The sequence below is a fragment of the Opisthorchis viverrini genome (genome assembly GCF_000715545.1).
Source record: "Opisthorchis viverrini unplaced genomic scaffold opera_v5_2, whole genome shotgun sequence".
NCBI classification, from domain to species: Eukaryota; Metazoa; Platyhelminthes; class Trematoda; order Opisthorchiida; family Opisthorchiidae; genus Opisthorchis; species Opisthorchis viverrini.
In genome coordinates this window covers 2170920-2191009 of record NW_008751658.1, presented here as the reverse complement: position 1 = coordinate 2191009, position 20090 = coordinate 2170920, and the positions used below count along the sequence as shown (strand labels likewise).

Sequence of the window (20090 nt, the reverse complement as noted above, 5' to 3'; positions counted from 1 at the left end):
ATGATGATGATGATGATGGAACACCGCGGGACATTAATCATTATTGGAAAGAAATAACCAGGGCCATGTACGATGTCGGAAACTCCTTGTTGTGATTCCGACCGCGTACATAGAAAGCATTGGGTTCCAGTACCGTCACTGAAACTTGTTTATGCGAAGTGCTGTATTCCGTTGGGCTCAGAGCACAATTCAGCTGGAAGGTACCCCGAGCGAAGCCCCTTTATGGACAGAGAGATGTGGTAGGTCCCGAAAGTTCAAGAAATGGAAGACGATGGTTCAGTCAGGACTATACGGCATTTGTTTCCGTAAATCGGGACCCAAGATTTCCGGTTCCCTTATGCCTCTGGAAGCTACAGGGTGAACGGATTGAGACTTGGTCGGTTTATGTAATTTGCACAAGCTGCGGTTGCACTGTGATGCACTCAGCGCACGCATTAGCAAAGCTCCGAAACTTGCGTCGTTTATAGTGGCAAAAATGAATTTCACTGAAGTGGAAGAGCCTGTGCGTAGGTTACTTGTAAGAGCAGTCTATCTGGTCACGAAATTTGACCCTTGTGATCTGCAGACCTCAAACTCCGAAAACCTATGATCACTGATTCCTTTGTAGCACAGCAGAAGTCAGTTGGCCGCATTGTGTACGGGATGTGTTTCTTAGGTGAGTGCTTGGTAATGTACCAAATTCATTAGAACAGCAAACAAAACTTACCAGACTATGGTTGGGACACGTACTACGCATGCAAGGCTACCGTTTACCAAGGAAGACGCTGTTTTTTGCATTTGGAACGGACGGTGGCGAGTGATTCAAGGGAGGCAAGCCATATAGTAGCTATGTGGAATGAAGGCAGTTACAGTAAAACTGAGTCCTATGGGATCTTCGCATCTTCATGTGTTGGGTCTACACTGTCCTCTTCACATGATTAGAAACCCTAAAGGACTTTCATGCCGCACTGCCTATTTGAAGTTTGCCTGCCGTTTTGTACCAGGCTCTTGGTGAGCAAATTTCTCACTGATGGCGTCTTATTCGGTAAGGTGCTTAAACATGCTTATCTTGTTGCTGCTTGGAGGTGTAGAAACCTTTTTTCCTAAGTTCCATTTTTCCCTTTCCTCAGAGTTGTCTGGCAGTTAAACACCAGTAGTTCCTACTGGTTAACCTACTGGTTCCGTTAACCGCCCTGCAAACGGAACATCCGTGTGACCCCTTAATTACACTGAAAATTCCCGATCAGTTGACGTTGTGAAGTTTTGTGCAGCAACTGCAACATTCATGGACATGTTTTGTCCAAGCACACATACCAGGCTTTTCGGTTCTAAACTAATAATTGCATACTACTGTCCAGCAGAAAAGTAGTTAATACACAAAAGACCTCCACCCGTCCAGTCGGCACTGGGCTATCCGGTCCATACTGTCTTCATCCCTCGCCTACTTACAGCATACTTCCGCGACAACATTCTGATGAGTTACTTGAGAACTTACGCACAGCGGTTAAAAAAAGTTGCTTCCTTTTCTATCACGTTTATTTGTGTCATTTTTACAAATTCGCGTACCGGGCTATAAGCGCTGTATCACTCGCGGTGATTTTTCACCTTTCGATGGAAATTCTTGGCGCAAGCTAGATTCAATTTGCCTAACAGTGATTTTCTTAAAGTTACCTCCGGCCTAAAGACTACTAACTGAGCATATTTTTTAAGGACTGCATTGTTCATCTTATCCTACCTCGTCATGTTAATGGAAATGTATGGCACAGTTTAAGAATGAGGTAGGCATGGGGGAAGTGGTTATAGTAATAGCTATAATTAGTTATAGTAATAATGAGACCAGCCAGTGCAGTCGCTTCAGGGAAACAACACTAGAGTGATTAAACGTCCAACAGCTACCCACGAGTTATCCATTTCTCATGTTATGATGTTTCAGCTCGTAGAGCGTATCGTTGACGGGCATCCTCATCATGCAGCTTTCACGTTACTATTTTTGGTCAACGCCGAGCTGGATGATGTGTACACTGCCGACTCTACGACCGGTCTTCAACGCGTCACCTCAGCGGCACAACGTTCCCGCCAAACAAGACTGAATGATACGAACAATCGGATGCTTTCTCAAAATGTAAGCGATTTTCACCCCTCTACATAGTGCAACATACCCACTGTGAGGCAAGCCGAACAACTAAGAGCAATGCTTCCTTAGGTTTTATTCTTAACTCACCGTACTTTCAAAACGCTGTGTCGCTTTACTCACTTTAAGCGCCTGTTCGCATTTTGCATCACTTTGGCTTAGTCATTCGGATCCATCCACGTGGACCTACCGCTAAGACTCCAGCCTTGAGCTCAACGTTGATCCCGCTTCTTGTACATACTGTTGTCTGTGAGTATTCTGATGCAGGTGGCTCTGATCCTAAATCGAGCGACCCCAATTCGACCCTCATGAGCGCTCAGCTTTGCGTCAGTAACTGTTTTGCTAAGTCCCGTAGAGTTATAAGGCAACATATGATCCGATCCCGAAAAGTTTAGCAACACGAGGCCTTCATCTCTTATTTGTGGTCGGTTATGTTGCCCCTTGGTTCGTAGTTTCAGGTTGTTGCCCTTCCCCATAGTCACTTCAGCGAAAAATCCCAAAGGGCGCAGTTTAAGGAGATACGTTGGTCCGTACGAGTATATGAACCAAAACACCCGGGTCCGAAAGGGGAAACCTAGGTTTTACTCAGAATTGTGATGCGTGACATTCGTCTTTTTTTCCTCAACATAAATCACAGCAAACTACGGAGCAAAACAGCCGAATTCAAGCTGCACGGCGCCTGTATGCTCGCCTGCTCGAAGGTCGTCGTGGTCCACTGCTTCAACAAATGCAGTCACTTGCTGAAGCCTACGTGGAATGGGCGAATTTTAATGTGGACAAACATCGTGGAAGCACAGGTTTGTTGACCATTCATTCTGTTTTTAAAATGTTTGTTGTACATTTTTTCATTACAAATTGCTGTCGTATTGTTGTCCACATTAGCTGACATTAATAGTGCCTCACTTTGGCCTTTCATTTCCTTTCTCCAAGCTGATATCCCTTTTCCCTCTGGATGTATGCTCCACCGGTTCGCCATCTCCCCTCGCCAAAGGATTAATGTCCGTCAAGGCATGGACGCTCTCAGCCTCGTTGCAATTCCAACTGACGTCTTGAGAATCGATCGCTCCGGTCAGTATGACAGATCCAATGTTGTCTGCATTTCTGGATTCGCTCCTACCTTTCGTCTTGCTGGTGGCATAAATATGCCCAAAATTGTCACTTGTTGGGGTACAGATGGTCGATCCCGTCGTCAACTTGTGAAGGGTCGTGATGATCCCCGTCAGGATGCGGTGATGCAACAGGTGATAATTTTCGATTGCTTCGTCACCGGCATTTGTCCGCGCTTCTAAAGAGTGGGGGGTTATCATTTGGCCTACTTCCTCATGATTTTAGAGAGGGATTTTCATCCGTTTGCCCCTTCAATAGGTTTCTGTTTTGATAGGCTATCATCTGTGCTGCATTTGTACAGTCGGTGAATGGTAGGATATGATAACAATGTCAAAGTCCATAGCCCGAATATTCGGTGACCGTGAATAAGTGCATCGCAGTGTAATTTGAATCAAATGAGTGACTCTTGTGTGCTTAAGCCAGCTGGAATAAAAACAGTCGTCATTTCTGTGGACTCGTGGGTTGCACAGTTATCCTACGGTGTTTTGTCCACTTTTCTAGCACTAGTGTATTCAACATGTATTGTAACTGGTGGGTGCTACCGTGCCTGTTGATGTCGTAGGATGCTCAGTTGGCGATTCTAGTTATATTGACTGCTTTTGTACAACCATCGATTTGTGAATCTCGACCAGTATCAAAGAATGTTTCCAATGTGATATTTCATCTTGTAGATGTAGATCAGCCATTTCGGAAGTTGGGGTGGGGTGGGGGCATGCTGTAGCAATTTTAGAAGCTCTCAGTACGATCATTTAAACATTTATGTCAAAATTATGGTAACTATCCCAGGTGCGGACATGGTTGATCTACCCGACTGCTCTGAAATGTAGAAAACAAGACGTTCTGCCTACCGTCACACATCCGGCTAGGTGGACAAGTAACTTGTTTACTGTCCAGGCATCAATATTTAATTGGAACCATGTTTGCCACTTTTTGTTATCATCCTCGTATCTGCTCTGTGGTTTTGAACCCTTCTGAGGTGCTTGTCTTTTTCGCCGTTCGGTTATATCTAATCAGGTGTTCGCCGCTGCCAATCGACTGTTTTATCAACGGCGTCGTCAATCGAGGGCTTATCTTCGGGCAGCCACCAACGCCGCTACCCCGTGTGATTTCTCACGATGTAGATGGTTGGATGCTGATGGCGGTCTTCGTGTGCGTACGTACAAAGTAGGTTATTCGAAACCTGCATTTATCTTCACATGCCGTTTTTTTTCGCACTTTGCTTAAGGCTGTTTAATTTATATTTTAAGGTTATTCCAATGGCCCAACGGAGTGGTGTTATTGAATGGTGTGAGGGTACTGTTCCGCTGGGTGAGTGGCTTGCTGCTGACCGATCTGGTGCTCATCAACGCTATCGTCCAAAAGATTTACCTCCGGGACAGGCCAAACAACGGCTCGCAGCAGTGCGTGATCGGCCTTATGAGCGTCGTCTTGCGGTCTTCGATGAAATATGCCAGAAATTAAAGTACGGCAAAGCTTTATTTTGTTCTTTGCGCTTGCCTCTTATTGCACTCCTCAATGATCCCCTCAGGTTCGGTCAATTATCCCGGCCAATCAGTTACTTTCACTTAATTCCATCTCTACTTGTTCATAGCCCTGTCCTCGCATATTTTTATCTGGAGCACTTTCCGGACCCACAACAATGGTGCAGGGCCCGCTATGCTTATACACGCTCACTGGCGGCCTCCAGTCTAGTGGGCTACCTCGTGGGTCTCGGTGACCGACATCCGCACAACCTGCTGTTGCATCGGGCTTCCGGTGAATTGGTCCACATTGACCTAGGCGTGGCCTTTGATCAAGTGAGCGATTTTTGTGCATCACTTGAGTGTTCACTTGGTTGTTCGAACCAGTGTAACCATGTCATTTCTCGCACATCTCGTTACGAGTAAGCTATCATGTTTATTTAGACGGAAGGCTAAATATGCTTGAATTTGACAATCATCTGAAATAATATGTATCCTTCGGGTTATCTGTACGCTGTTTATCCTACCCCCCCCCCCACTACTAGGGACGCCTTCTACCTACTCCAGAAATGGTTCCATTTCGTCTCACCAGGGACCTGATTCACGCCCTTGGTCCGCTCGGTTTAGAAGCTGGCTTCACACCTGCCGCAGAAACTGTACTGGCAGAGCTTCGCAATGGAAGCGATGTCATATTAACCCTGCTCCAAGCAAGTTTCTCTCTTGTCATACCCTTTGCAAACGTCGACTATCTAATGTGGTATTCCATATCCATGTTAACTCCATGTTTACTATCTCGCCTATCTAGGTGGTCGGGACCTGTTATTTGCAACAACCGTTTCCCGCCATCTTGTATTTGAGAATAGAACACGCCTGGGGGCTAAGTATCGAATTCGAGAATGTGGGAAGTATTTTGAAGCATATACAGTTCATGGACATATAGGAATGTGATCTTGGTTTAATTTATCCTTCCTTATTCTACGCCACAAGGTTACGTCATATTTCTATCCGTCAGCACCGAGTCAAGCCATTCCCTTGTGGAAGGGCGGAGGTTGAACAGAATGCACTGGAATAGCATGATGTACGGCTCATGGCGTCTAGCACCACTGCAATTTTGCTGGGAAACAGGTAGATCTTCTGATATTCCTTTATCAAATGTGTTTCCCAAAGCTGCTTTGTCTCTCTTTGGCGGATATCCAGTAAACCGGAATGTTTTCAGGTACTTTTGAGGTCCTGTTTGCGGTCTCGTGCCAGTGCACAATACTTCTGTATCTTGGATTTTAGCCCGACTGGCACAGCTTAACTTCACTGGCCCAGACAGTAATATTCTGCAAAAAGCCTCCTTGAATTGCCCATATGATTTCCCCAGGCCTGGGCGTACCCTGACGATTTTTGACTTGGCACTGTCCACTTGACTTGTGTTGGTATCGGTCAATCCCTGTCACACCCTGATACTCTGCAAAGATCATCCTCCCCTAAAGCCGCACTCACTCTTCGCACCACCAGGCGCGCCGGTCCTGTCTACGCGATACATTCAAGTACCTCTGTTAAACCACGTATGTAACTATGGCTAATACTGATGAGGCATGTGAGTAGTGTTTTCTCGTAACTCCGCAGCGAAGGCCTTCTTCTTTTTACCTACCCTTCTTGTGCCACGTAGTTTGTGGCACAGTGACTCCAAGACTTGGATTCATGCTACAGGCATGTGATTCTCCCTGTTGTTGCCCGCGCAGGTGAATCAGGCAAACAGTCTGATAATAACCAAATTGAATTCAATTTTCTTAACTAAAGACGTGCCCAGCCGGGTTATTCTCAGAAATTTTAAAGCTGACGTCCAAGTTGTCAAAACTTTAAGCCGATATGCTTTATACTACAAGTTAGCGGAAAGGTAAGTTGATGTCCCCGCGAACTGCTAGTATTTAGCCCATCTGATAGGTTTTATCCGATATCAAGCGAAAGTGGACGTTCTTTTCTAAGCAAGGTACCACTCCAGTTGCTCAGCAGATCGCAGATTCACCAAGTTGGTGATGCTCCCCTTAGTCAGCATAGCGACCAAAGTTGAGCCATATCGCTCAAAAATTGGGTGAACTTCAAGATCTCTAAGTGTTAGCAGAAGTCAAGAAACGGCTTCTCTGGGGCAATGTTCAACGCACTTTCCGTTTGGTTGAATGAATGCTCATCATCGATACGATGACTGTGACACCCCAGTGTTGACGCGAGATTCAATGGGACCTTGTTATGGTAACCGGGATTTGGCATAGAATGGTGATATATAGTAAAGGCAAAGCTTATGTGGTGACTCAGTCCAATTCCGAGTGAGTGCGTCAATGATGGACCAAAGCAAATGTTATTCAGCTCTTGTAATCCCGCTCAGTGTGTAGTGCTTACAACTTACACCCTACCCTCTCAGACTCGACTGTGGGACCGTGTGCAGCTAACAGACTGCCAAAACAAAGTAAACTTGACTTCCATGAAGGGTTGAGGTTTGCTTTTCTGCACAACTACATGATGACGTAGGCGAGATGGCTCAGTGGTTAGAGCGTGAATTTACTGACCGAAAGGTCCGTGGTTTGAACCCGACCTCTGCTTCTCGACTTACCCTCTCTAGGCTTGGGCAACTTGGCAGTATCCCAGCCCTCGTGCTTCCTTCTGGTGGCAGGACAGTTAGGCGCTGAAATGGTGCTATAGGTGAACGATTTTTTTCAAGTACATGATTTCAAGGACCTAACTAACCGAAAACGTGAAGCACCACACTTGTTGGAACCGTTATTTTGAGCCAGCTCTGTTGTTGACCTTTAGTTCATGTATCCATCCACTGTAGCAGTTTCTCTATGGCGAACATTTTCTCGGCTTAATTTTGCAGGAAGTTAGAAGGTCAATAACGTCAACTCGACTCCACAATCTGAATCTCGAGACCCAACTGACAAATGATACAAATGACAAGCTTCCACTAAGTTTCCGCCTGGACATGAAACGTTCCGGTGACTACATTGCTTGGTTATCTATCTGTTGTTAATGTTCTTCTCATGACAGTCTGCTAAATTTAGAAATCAGTTATCATTGATGAAAACTCCTTGATATGCCGAAAAGTAGGAAACCAGTTGTGGGGTTTCGAGAATTTTCCATCAACCCTGTGAGTTAAACTCTAGGATAAAGCACCAGGGCCACTCAGTGGTTGGTTTTCCGCCACAGAAACCGTTTTCCCTGGATCTCTTCGTTCACTGGGGCTGGTTGCCCCAGAGGGACAAATCCGTTGCAGTTCAAATATAACTTGTCGATGTTTTGCTGTGCTTCTCTCCACCACAGGTCCTATTGTACGATCCCCTGTATTCCTGGTCGATGACTCCAGCTCAGTTATGTGCCTTGGAAGCTCGGCGCGCCGAAAACACTTCAACTGTTTATCAAGTTAAACCCGGAACCTCTGTCCTCAGTGATCAAACCAACATTCCTGGTAAAACTGGAAGAACCAAAACTAGTGATGGCGCCGACCGCTCGCTGATGAACTCCACATCTGAATGCGGTACCGGTCGATTGCAACCGACAAGAGGTAACCCTGTGCTTTTCTTACTCCTTCCATTCGTCATTCTTGTTCCACTGCCTGCTTCATTCTTTGGGCGGGTTGATCAGGTCACGTACAACATGAACAGCTAATTTACTGATTGTCTTTACCCTTAGAAGTTCTATAAACAATTCAGGTCGTAATAAGGTTCCATGAAGCTTGACTTGCACTTTATCATGCTACTTCAAATCCACTTATGCTGTACACCTGTTTCATGGCAGTAGCTCAGAGGTTAGAGCGCAAGGTCCTTGGTTAGGACCCGCCCCTAACTTTTCGATTGTTTCTCCCTAATTTGACAGCATGACAGTTTTCCATGCTTCCTTTGGACCACATAACCCAAAGTTGTGTGCCAAAAGGTTTCCACCTCTGAATTTGATTTGGTGCAGCTTTATCACGAACACGCCAGCAATGCATTCTGTACGAGTTCCAACTAGATCTCGAGACCGTGACAATCTCCCCTGGGCGCCCAAATTTTGACTGCACTCTTTACTGTCAATAGCATGGACTTAGGCTGGCTCGTCAAACGGTGGTGAACTGCAAAGTCACTGTCTATGGTGTGCTCTTCCTCTCTGGACAAACAGCATCCATCTCATCGGCAGTAGAAATAACACGAGTGCGTTTTGGTTCGAAAGATAAATCCTTTGGTCATGTAAGATTTTTCCTCTCCCCAACTGTCAAACTAAACACATCGTAGTATATTTGAAGTGGTCAACCATGTGGATGATCTCCAAATGCTCATAAAGCTGTTTCGGCAAATCAGCCGCGTTAGGTTAGCGCTTTCAAGCAATGTGAGTGATTTGGTCATTATCCTAACCGTCGGAATGATGGTACGCTGTGACTATCGAAGTAACTTTTAGTTGAGTGTCTTGACACAGTGGTTCCAGCTATCTTTAAGAGAACCCTCACCATCGGGCTAGCTGGTAAATTCACGCGCAGGTGGAGCATCGAAGCGAAGTAAGCCTTCCTAACGGGTGAGATTTAGTCCTTAAGCAGTGCGGTTACCCAGATGCAACGCAGATACCAAACATAAGATTGACTCAAACTTCTGCGAAACTAATAACGCTGTAAACCATGTATTATCTCCCCTATAATAGCCTTATGCTGCCTGCCTACAAAGCTTTGTTCACATATTCCAAGATTATGAGTGCACTGCCTCTCTAAGTAACTCTTCAGGAAGCCCTCTTTGTTGAAACAGATCAATTGTTATTAGCGTCATCACTAAACACCAACCATTCCCTGTTTTACAACCGCGATAATTCATTTCCGGAAAGTTTTTTTGAGAAACGAACACCAGGGCAGAAGGTGTAAGGTTCTTGTGTTAGACTACTGCACCTATTCTTTAAGTGAACGGCAACTGGGTTTTGACTACATTTCTGCGGTAGTACTGCTTAGCAATTAGAGATATTGACTCTTTTCACTCTATGTGTATACACACCGAATTTATCCAACTAAACACCTCTGTACCAAAAAATGCTTCTGTTTATCTGGAAACCTGATGCCTTGCCATCTAACATTCACCCTATAATTTAATTCATTTGTTTTCATGAGTGTGCGCTTGTGAAGCCTTACCCCTCAAGTTTTTAACTCGTTTCAAAACATGCACAATTTTCTTCTGTTATCTACCTACAGAACCACTCAACCAGCTCGCCGAACGAGTGTTGCTCAACGTACGCAGTAAACTGGAGGGTCGTGTGACTGGTAATATGGCGAGTGCATCTTCAGATCAACGGAAGTGTGCTGGACTGGACCAGTTAGACGTTAGTGGCCACGTGGGTATGCTAGTTCGGGCCGCAACCGATCGGACCCAGTTGGCCCGTATGTATTTTGGATGGCAGGCTTATCTCTAACCGAATCCGCTCCAATGTATATGTCCTCGCCGATCATTTTAATGACATGTATTGTTATTCCCGCCCCCTTATTTTTGTATAACTTTTCGTGTTGAATATACAGATTCGCATCTTTATGAGTGTGCAGTTCAGATATGAGCAAACATATCTTGGGATAACCGGATCTCCACAACTTCCATAAGGATATGTTATGAAAGCCACCAGAAAGGAACTGCCTCGATGTAATCAGCAACTGACTTTACCCTCTGTTACTTAGAATAGCGCATGTTAATGGGTTGTTTTGTTGGTAGTGTGCCGGATCTCCACAACTTCCATAAGGATATGTTATGAAAGCCACCAGAAAGGAACTGCCTCGATGTAATCAGCAACTGACTTTACCCTCTGTTACTTAGAATAGCGCATGTTAATGGGTTGTTTTGTTGGTGGGAAGGGAAGATCTGGGAATTTTCAATTGAGATTTCGTCCCATAGGTGAAATCAGTCTATGCTGAAAAGTGAGAAGCAATGTACAGCTGTTTCACTCTTATTGAGAATATTCAACAATACGCTTCCCACCAAGTCTTTTGAGGAATAAGTGCTGCTATATCCTGTCTAACAAGGTCAAAAATGGTAGTAAACGCTCGTTCATAACCAGTTGTTTACTGATCATCGAGGCGTATCTGCATGACAGGATAGATCAGTCTTTTACTTGTTGATGGTGGATTGCCCAACTGGTCAAATTTTATGGGTCTTGTCCAATCACGTTTGAATTGGTAAACGTTGAACTGCATTTATGCTCCTAGTTCTAAATTGTTCCTAGAAAGACCAGAACACAAAATTATAGTTGAGGGATATCCACGTTTTTTTGGCGAGTTTCTCATTTCGCCCGCGAAATGTCACTTAACTACTTCGTTGTCAGTGAGTAGCTAGATCAATTAGGTCCGATTTTAGTGCAAACGCACCACACCGGATGCTCGAGAAACGCGACCCCCGCCTGACCTGACAACTGACTTTTCCATGGCCATGGTGATCCAAGATGCTCCGTGCGCGTTCTCAGTGCCGGTTGGTGAGCTTGAAACCTGAGCTTGTAGTACAGAGGAGTGTCCTCACGGCTTCCGTATTCCAGCGAATCCTGAGAGATATCTCGGAGCGTGGGCTAGTTGGTCAGGTCTACTTACTCAAAGCTGAGTCAAACTCGCATCGCTCGATCGCAACCCAGTTGTATGATTCTGAAGTACCTTGACATGACCTCAAGGCAAACAGAATATCACAGAAAGTCACTCGTTTGACAGATCATTCACTGTCGTGTGGAATTATGGATCCAGCCTGCCCTCCGAATGTACACTTCCCCGAATGGGCGAATCCACGGATTAGGGTAATCGCTGATTTCCTAAACTAATCTGGCAACGCAACACTGACGCATCTGACGAGTTCCTTGTCTTGTTCATTTTTGCGTGGTTCCTTTACTCGTTCTAAGAAGGGCATGTCAGTGGGAGACAAGTAAGGTGACGCTGACCAAATATGATCGGACGCCCATATTCCTTTTGCTGGCAAGATACTTTAATGGCCGAAACACTGGTATTTACCAGCTGCTTCTCTTCCGTTGTTGTCACCATCTACGTACCCTAACCAGATTACTAACTCGTTTCTTTGTCAAACAGTTGGCTTTGATCACTTCCCATCTATTTTGTCTTCCACTCAAGTTGTTGCTAACTCGCGATGCCTGCAGCCAGCCCCCGGTGTAAACTTTTCCCAAGTACTTTATGTCACTAAATGTTTTCTAGATCTCATTTTGTCGTTTACTGACTATCCTTCTTATACGTCCTCATCTGTGATAAGGTTTCAGGATTGCAAAAGATACTGACACTCGTTGTTTGAATTTCACAAGCTGGCAGCTAATCAGCAGGTGACATACCATCACAAATTGTTCTGTAGCAGTGATGAGTGACGTTGTGGTGAGTAAACCTTTCAGCTCCTCACCGTCTTTGGCCTACTCGAGAAAATTCAACTTGTCTGATTATTTCCTCTGTGTATTAAAAGTAAGAGAACCGTTTGGCGAAAAGCTGACGTGCCACGTATGTTTCCTATATTGTACATACAATGGAGGTGCCACTCTGGATCTTTTATTGGTTTCCCTGCATGCGATGGAAAGGCCTGAAAGGAATACTCTGAGTTGCCTGTGCATTGTCCTAAGAATCTCGCTTAAATATCACTAAAGATGGCCAGAAATTCAAGAGGGTTTTAATTTTTCACCTTGCATTTGACAGATTTGCAGGTGCTTGTGTTGGCATTCTTTTGAAAAAATGGTGCATTGGTTCCGCGTAGTTGCAGTTAGTTAGAAACGAATAGAACTAGGAGAGTACATCCGATCAGCCTAGTTGACCTCTGCTGCTCTGTTGGTGAGAGGCTTCTCAACTGAACATCCAATCATTCCGAATATAATGTGCAGCTTTCCAGTAGAACGTCTTTCGACTTCTTTCCCAGCATCCGATTGCCCAATACGGGAGATTACCAAACAGTGCTCCGTCATCCAGAATCAAGCTTCATTATCGAGAACATGACGCACGGGATTTTTTTAGTTGCGATTCTCTCAGTGAAAAAGGGCTATCTTTAACCAAGTACTTTGTTTTGTTCCTCAAAATGAGTGCGGCGGTTGAAATTCTTTAGGTCACTGACTACTGTTCTTAAGAATTTGTCATATGCAAGGCTGACACAATTGATTTCAACCACTGTATGATCGTGAAGGCATCGAATCCTCCGTCGTATTTCGGTCAGTTAAGAGTTCATAGGGTTCATACCTTGAAGAAGAATAACTAAAAACGGCAGGAAGTTCACATAGAATTATATCATGTATCTTGATGTCCACAAAGTCATATACTCCACTCCACTAGCACGTAAAATCGTCAGTTCTACTTTTGGTCGGACTCTCACCCGTACCTCTTTTGTAGGGAGCACTTCTCCAGAAACGAAAGGAAGATTAGAGCCTACTGTCTGTCTCAGGATTCGTGTGCCATGGTTGGGCTACGGCTGTGTGAACCGGTGTGCACCATTTTGCTTGTCAGATTTCGGTGGGCATGAGGCTACCCAGCATGTTCCGTAGGTGATGCATATAACGTGTGATCTTGAATTAATTTGCTGAACTTCTTTTGGTATGTACGTCAAGATTTACCCTTATCGGGTGATAAGCTTCCATGAGACTTATGAGGTGTTTGTAGATGCTGGGAAACTACTTTTGGGAGATACTGCTCTTGAGGGTGGGTATTATCTCTGGAAGTGACCTATTTGTGGGGTGTTCACAAGGTGATGCACTTCAAACGGAACAGAGCCAAATATAACCATTTGAACCTGAGACTCGAATGTTTCGTACACCATCTCAACGACACAATCAGAGGACTGAAGGTCACAGGACTTGTCGAGACGACTACAGTCTAACATGCTTTCGTCAGTTGCGAACATGAGAGCTTGGTACCAAAAAAGGTACCATAAAAAGGCGATCAATTGTGAGTGCTTCATAGGCAATGTGTATTCCATACTCGTCGGTTGCTGGGCTCTGCTTACCAATGTGTCAGATTAGCCGGGTAAGTCATGTTCTAAATCTGGAGATAGTGTTTTACTTTGTAATTATCATTCAAGCTGAAAATTGACGTCACTATCCACTTCTCCAACCGAACCACAAGATTCCCAAATTCCCTCGGTCTCGCACAGACCAGCGTCCTGAATTTCTGTGCCGGGTTCCTGACAGTCCGGTTATAAAACCCGCGGGCGTTAGACTTTATACACATTTCCTGCTTTATTTGTTTTGACCATCAGAAATAAATCACGTAGTTGCGCAGGATAAGAGGAGCCAGCGGCCATCTCTTCCAGACATTTGTTTCGTTCAATAACCCAAAAGAACAAGCGTTCCACTCAGTTGTCTGAAGAGTGGAAGTGGTTTGAGCTGTGCTCATCTCTTGTTTAAACAGCTATTGTTTTGACCTCGGCGACCGGTCTGGATGTTATCGGTTTATGAAAATATGTATGAATTGGCTAAGGCCAAGTTACCTGTATGAGCTATGCCGAACCAAGGCGATCCCTACTTGTGGTCTGCGGTTGATATGCTAGGCAAAGCTCTGTGATCAATGACAGTAATGGAGAACACTGGGGAAACGGAATAATCTGGCCCGTGCTTCCAGTAGATCGTTGCAACCGATGATGCTAACGCTGCCTCATGCTTCACCGGGTCCCCTCTGGGTATTCCACAGAGGGATGCCTCTCCCGAACACTAGCGTGAGCTCAACTAACTCCCTACCGCCATCTTAAACGTTATCATCCCCTAACCTTCATAAACACCTCAAAGTGGGACGGCACTTACTACGAACAATTCATCGTGCCGTACCATCCCTCTGGGACCCCGTTACTCCTTACTCTTGGTTACAAGCAACACAAGAAATGACGGTTAGTCGATGTCACTGGTGCTGGTATTGTCAGTTTCTTTCAGGATTGTCTAACTGATCACTTGAAGATGTAGATACCTCAAAATGTTTGCGAAAAACCAGCACCAGGTCCCTCCCTCACACACTGATTTCTCTTTTTTTCACTTTTAAAACCTTAAATGTGATTAAATAGACTGTGGTTTTATGGCAGTGACATTTCAGCGTCAACAGTGATGCCTCTCTTCTGCTGATGATGGCGACCATCCTTCGTTGGATAAAACCCATAATGTGCATCCAGAGTTTTCAGCTTAGTTTTGAGGTCCCAGAGTTAATTCAACATATACATATCATTAATTCATGTGTTAATTGGATTTTGTCACTAGTGTTCTCCTAGCTGAAACAACTGATTATGTATGCGACTTTATCAGCAACTCCAATACTGGCCTTCCCATTCCACTTTTCGATCTCGAAGAGTTAGCCCCGCGATGCACTATTAAAATCAAATTTTTAATCAATCTCAGCTCCTCGGTCCAGTGACAGTGGATACTTTTGTAAGCAAACTTAAACACGCTGTTTTGAAACTGATTACTGAACAATAACCCTTTCATATAGGTTATATGCGCAATCCCTACATCATTTCCGCATGCTGTATAAGGATGAAAAACATCCTTTGGCCTTCCAACTTCGTTCACACTGCACTCAAATTTGATGAGATTGGAGAAGCCGATAGCACATACCAATTCCTGGATGCTTCACTGAAAGGAACAGAAGACGCATTGCCAAAGAGTGTTACATACCGGAAACCTACGTGCTCAGACTAGAACACTAATTTCCAGAGCTTTGTGGACGTAAAATACGGAAGAATCCTAATAGAAGTTCTGACCTACATAGTCTGCAGAATCTACTTCGGTGATAGTCCTTATACCACACCAGAGCTTAACTGTAAAGTCCTTGTGCAAACCGGACATTCAGAGCAGCTTATAAAAGTCCTATTCATTCAGAGGCCAGGTACGTACCCTCAAGAGATCAGTCGGTTACGAAAAAGCTCACCTATAACCGCCTTACTCTCATGAGCAATGGGGCTTCCAAAACGCTGACCCGTGGTCTAACCTGTGTGTTCAAACGGACATTCAATACAGCCCAATTAAGGGTATACTTCAGCAGCGGCCCACTGTTCGATATCAAGGATAGATCGCCGGTCCGTGATTTGCCAATGGTGATTTGTCCATTTATTCGCTAGTGTCCGGTTAACGGTGTGAAATGCATGACACGGCGTGTGCCCCGAGAGAATTTGTGAGCATAACCCAAGCTGCTTGACAATTGAACTTGGACGGCAACCGCAATAGTATTCAAAGCTATCCATCAAGATGAACTTCATCCCCAGTAGTTCGCTTTATAACTGATTGGTTACCGCACGAATTGAGTAGGTTTGGCCTTGAGTACGTGTACGATTAAAAATCCACTGAGATTACCGTTCAGCTTTTCTGAATTTGAGGAGTGGATGGCTGATGTCCGTTACTTTTAGTGGGAAGCTTTCATTTTTAAGTTCCAAAACAATCCTTTAGGCCCCTTTTGATCACCCTATATGACGTCAGCATATTTTCATGCGTGCGCTGAGAAATATCGATACACAGCGGTGTCTTTTTTGAGAAAACGCCTACCGAAATCATTCTCTCATGTGAAGCAATAGTGTCATAACACGGAACAGAATGGGACAGGAAGAAACCGTCCTCTGTCGTGCAATCTACAGCAAATGCACACAAACGAGTGCACAAATCCACTGATGGTATGTTTATCTTTTTTGTGTTTTGTGTTTAGGCAATCCGCGGTATGTCGATTCGCCATCCCTCTTAGATCGTGCTGTCTCAGCTTCTTCTTACGTCAGTGATAAGTACGTTCGTTTGTCTTGCAGCTATAACTTGGGAGTAGCCGATAGGAATTGCTGTGGTTCAGTCTAAATTGACTTCTCTAGCTAGCACAAAACTGATATAGCGTACTATGTGGTCATGGTGCGACCGAAATGATGGGTTAAGGCATGTTCTCTGTTTGGCGTGGACCAACCAGAATAGTTGTGCCAGGACAGGACGAGAGCTGTTTAAACTGGAGTGATGTGAACAGACAGTCATGTCACAAAGCCTCATGAGGCCATTTTTCACAGCTTGTCAGTTCTATCCACCCATGGATCAGAGCGAGAGTGGGTTCGAAATTTTGGAGTATTGGAGTCGCAAACCATAGGTTATACGAAAATCTCTTTGGTTAGATCAAATCTTTCGAAATGGATCCGTTTTGGGACTCCTTTCATAGATATGTAGGGTTGAATTACACCAGCATGTTTAACAAATTGGATTTATGATAGTAGAATCACACGAGTACTTTTTGATGATGGTTCTTACTGGGTGTACGCATTTGAAACGGTGTCACTTGCAAAGCTCCACACAGTTTGGAAGTCTTAAGGGGTGAAATGAAATGGATCAAGGCTGGCATCCTATCGACATCGTACGTATTCAGGCATTAACCTGTATAGTTAGACTCAGTCACTTAACTGGACTTGGACTGAAGGGTGTCATGTGTTGTACAATTCACGACCCCTCGTAGTTAATTAAATGAATGCGGTCGATCTTTTGAACAATCGTGATGATGACTTCCTAAGGAACACTCCTACAAAATGGATAGTCCTTCCAAACCCTCCCCCATAGTGGGTTATTGCAAACCATCGAAGAGTTTCCTTTGGTTTTTTCACTCCCCTTTCTCCACTAGTTCTTACTGTCCGATACCGTAGGACGGAGAATCCCAAACACTATTATTATGCTGTTTTCCGCGATGATGACACACCAACCAACATCAATTCAACAACACACCAGTGTGGTGTGATCAGTTCTGCTGTTGATGTATCACGGAAACCTCAAATGAGCGTCTAAACTGTGTAGGTGTTCCACCGTTTAGACAACACACTGGGTAGTGAGCGGACCATACAGGATTGTATTGAACTAATTCCTCCATCAAAGTGCAGTCTTTCCGTGGGGAATTGAGTAACACCATTCCTGTCCCAAGTTATTTGCCACATAATTTACACAAGCCACACATCACTGGCACACACAAGAGGGTGAATAACTAGGAGAGCTGGGGACATGTATATGGCCGTTCAGCTAAAGCAACGACTGTACTGTGAACATGACCCGTCCATCATAAGCTCTGATGGATCGTTCCAACCCATGTAATTGTGCTCTCGTTCATGATACCAACTTAATTTAGTTTGGGATTTAAGTTCATACGGTGGCCAGGTGGCTCAATGCCCATACATTAACAGGGCGGAGCGTGAAAGCTATATATTGTCTGGTCCTCTGTGCAAATGTTGGAGTTGCTTCTGATGTGATCTGACGGTTGATCGATGGCTATTTATTCTTTGGTGAACGATTTTGTGGAAAAACATTCTGGGACAATAATATCTCGAAAGAAAGCCGACTGTGATGGCTTTTTATTGACTAGACCTCTCAAGCCCCATCGACGCTATTTAGAAACTGCTGTATTCAGGGTATCTAGTTAGACAAACTTGATTAATAACATTGTTAATTGGCTTGATGCAGCTGATTTTCGTGCCCTCTCCCCCCCCCCCCCGTCCGAGGTAGACGGACGAATTTCGCTTCAGAAGGTATGCGTTCTCAAATGGAAAGGCTGAACTAAGGGACAAGCCTCGAGCTCGCATAATAAAGAGAGCCGGAACATTCGAGCAGAACACTCAACTGATATCCTCGAACGAATTTCAAGACCCATAGTTTGAAGAACAGGTCGTCTAGTGCAACAGTATTGCATAGGCCTGCAGTTCACACAGTGTGAATGATCACATGTTTTCCAGTCCTTTTTCAGCCCACTTCCACACACGAATGATAAACGGCCTACTTAGATTGTCGGTGAATTGTGTGATCACCACAATATAGAGACTAATCCCAAAAGGAAGCCAAATGCCGTTCTTCACCTTGAAAGTTTCTCTTGATCAGGATTACTGTGCTTTGAATCATAGCAGACACTTCATTGTAATTAACTATGCACACTGCAGTACATCAACTCACAGCAAACTTTCTAGACACAAGTATAAAGTAATCATGTTTCCTGGATTGTTACCTCCGTAAGCGCTTCCTTTCTTCACGTGACAGATACGTTGAGTCTCTGAGTTGTGTATCACCTGATACATCTTTTGTTGGACAACAGTATTCTTGACCACCAAAAACTGGTTGGACATCGACAACAGGGGAAATGTTACAGGGGCCGCTATCCACCATAGGGGATAGTTCGACAAGTTAGATGTTCGTAGAATGACACATAAAGGCTTTGAAATAACGGCGAAGAGAAAGGTTAACAAATGAGAGTATTGCATTACTCACAATAGTTTTAGACTCTGAAACTTTATATAGGTGTGGATAAGAACGTCCTATCGATATGTTCCACTCTAAACCGAGCTTTTCGTCAGAAACTAGATGCTGAACTGTAATAGGTGCGTTATATAATCTTGTGAACAAAGTTCTGTTTGCCCATTAAGACTACATGCTTCAAATGCTGTGACTAAGGTTTTCATTCCGTGCTCACAAATTCATGCGCTCCCGAACATCCTGGGTTCTAACTTTCTCCTATGCGAACCAGTTCTACGTCCTGTGCTCACAGTCACCTACGTCTAGTGTGCTGATCGGCTGATTGAAATAATCCGAGATGTCATGAGCCTAATCAACCTTGTCCACAAGCTTAGTCAATTTTTCCATTATAGACAAACCGGATGCTGTCAACCATGATGCGCTTTGACCCCTCCTTGCCCCGGCGGACGTAGACAGGTCAGTCATGTGAAGCCCCACACCCACGCGGAAAAACGATTATCACGTTTTAGTTCAGGTGTGGAAACGGAAACGGATTTGTTGAAGCGGATGTGCTCACGAACGAATAGGATAGGAAACGTTCAGGCCAACCTCATGTCCCAAGCCTCGGTCCATACCGAGCTACCACAAGCCCATAGTCTGAATGATGCATCTTCTTGAGTTAAATACCTAATTTTTGGAAGTGAGTCACGCAAAAATGTGAACTGCTCCTTACAGCTCACACAAAAAGTTCATGCAAAAAGACACCATGAAGGCAACTGAACTTGATTACTTTTCAGCAGGTTCGGTTTGGTGCGTGGTGAGCTTTCACTCTACAGATTTTATCGGCTGGAGAGAACAAACGTTCACAATGGAATTGGAGCAACTAAATGTGTATATTAGATTGTTTAGTTGAACTGTGCACTTGTTAAAATACGTAAATGACACGTAAGCCCCTGTAAATTATATAGACTGACGGTGTTTGACAAAGTTCTCACCACCAAACATTGACTTCGTTGCCGTTTTGAAACACTCTTGGGCAAAAGCTTACCGCTATAGTGCTGTGGAAGATATCTGTGAATTTAACACCAGAACGAATTACTCACCTAACTGATGATCAACTTTCTTCGGATCTAGTAGAATTTTCGTATATGATATGCGTGTAGCAATAAGTTATTAATTCCACTTTGATGTTGCTGTGAAGGTAGTTGTTGCCTCGTCAAAACAGCTATTGTGGCATCTCTCATCCTAGCTTTGGTCACAGCAATTTTCTTAACTCC

General features: G+C 44.4%; 1 protein-coding gene across 1 annotated transcript in view; it reads left to right on the top strand.

The window, feature by feature from the left end:
- The window catches only part of T265_00205 (hypothetical protein), a gene marked incomplete at both ends in the record, with an annotated part of 85257 nt that extends 75064 nt beyond the window's left edge, over positions 1-10193 (top strand). The window contains 7 exons of the mRNA XM_009163913.1: positions 1913-2101; positions 2748-2907; positions 2993-3351; positions 4232-4381; positions 4465-5013; positions 7981-8221; positions 9863-10193. Coding sequence (XP_009162177.1) covers positions 1913-2101; positions 2748-2907; positions 2993-3351; positions 4232-4381; positions 4465-5013; positions 7981-8221; positions 9863-10080 — 1866 coding nt within the window. The remainder of the gene's footprint in view (positions 1-1912; positions 2102-2747; positions 2908-2992; positions 3352-4231; positions 4382-4464; positions 5014-7980; positions 8222-9862) is intronic.
- Positions 10194-20090: the final 9897 nt, after the last annotated feature.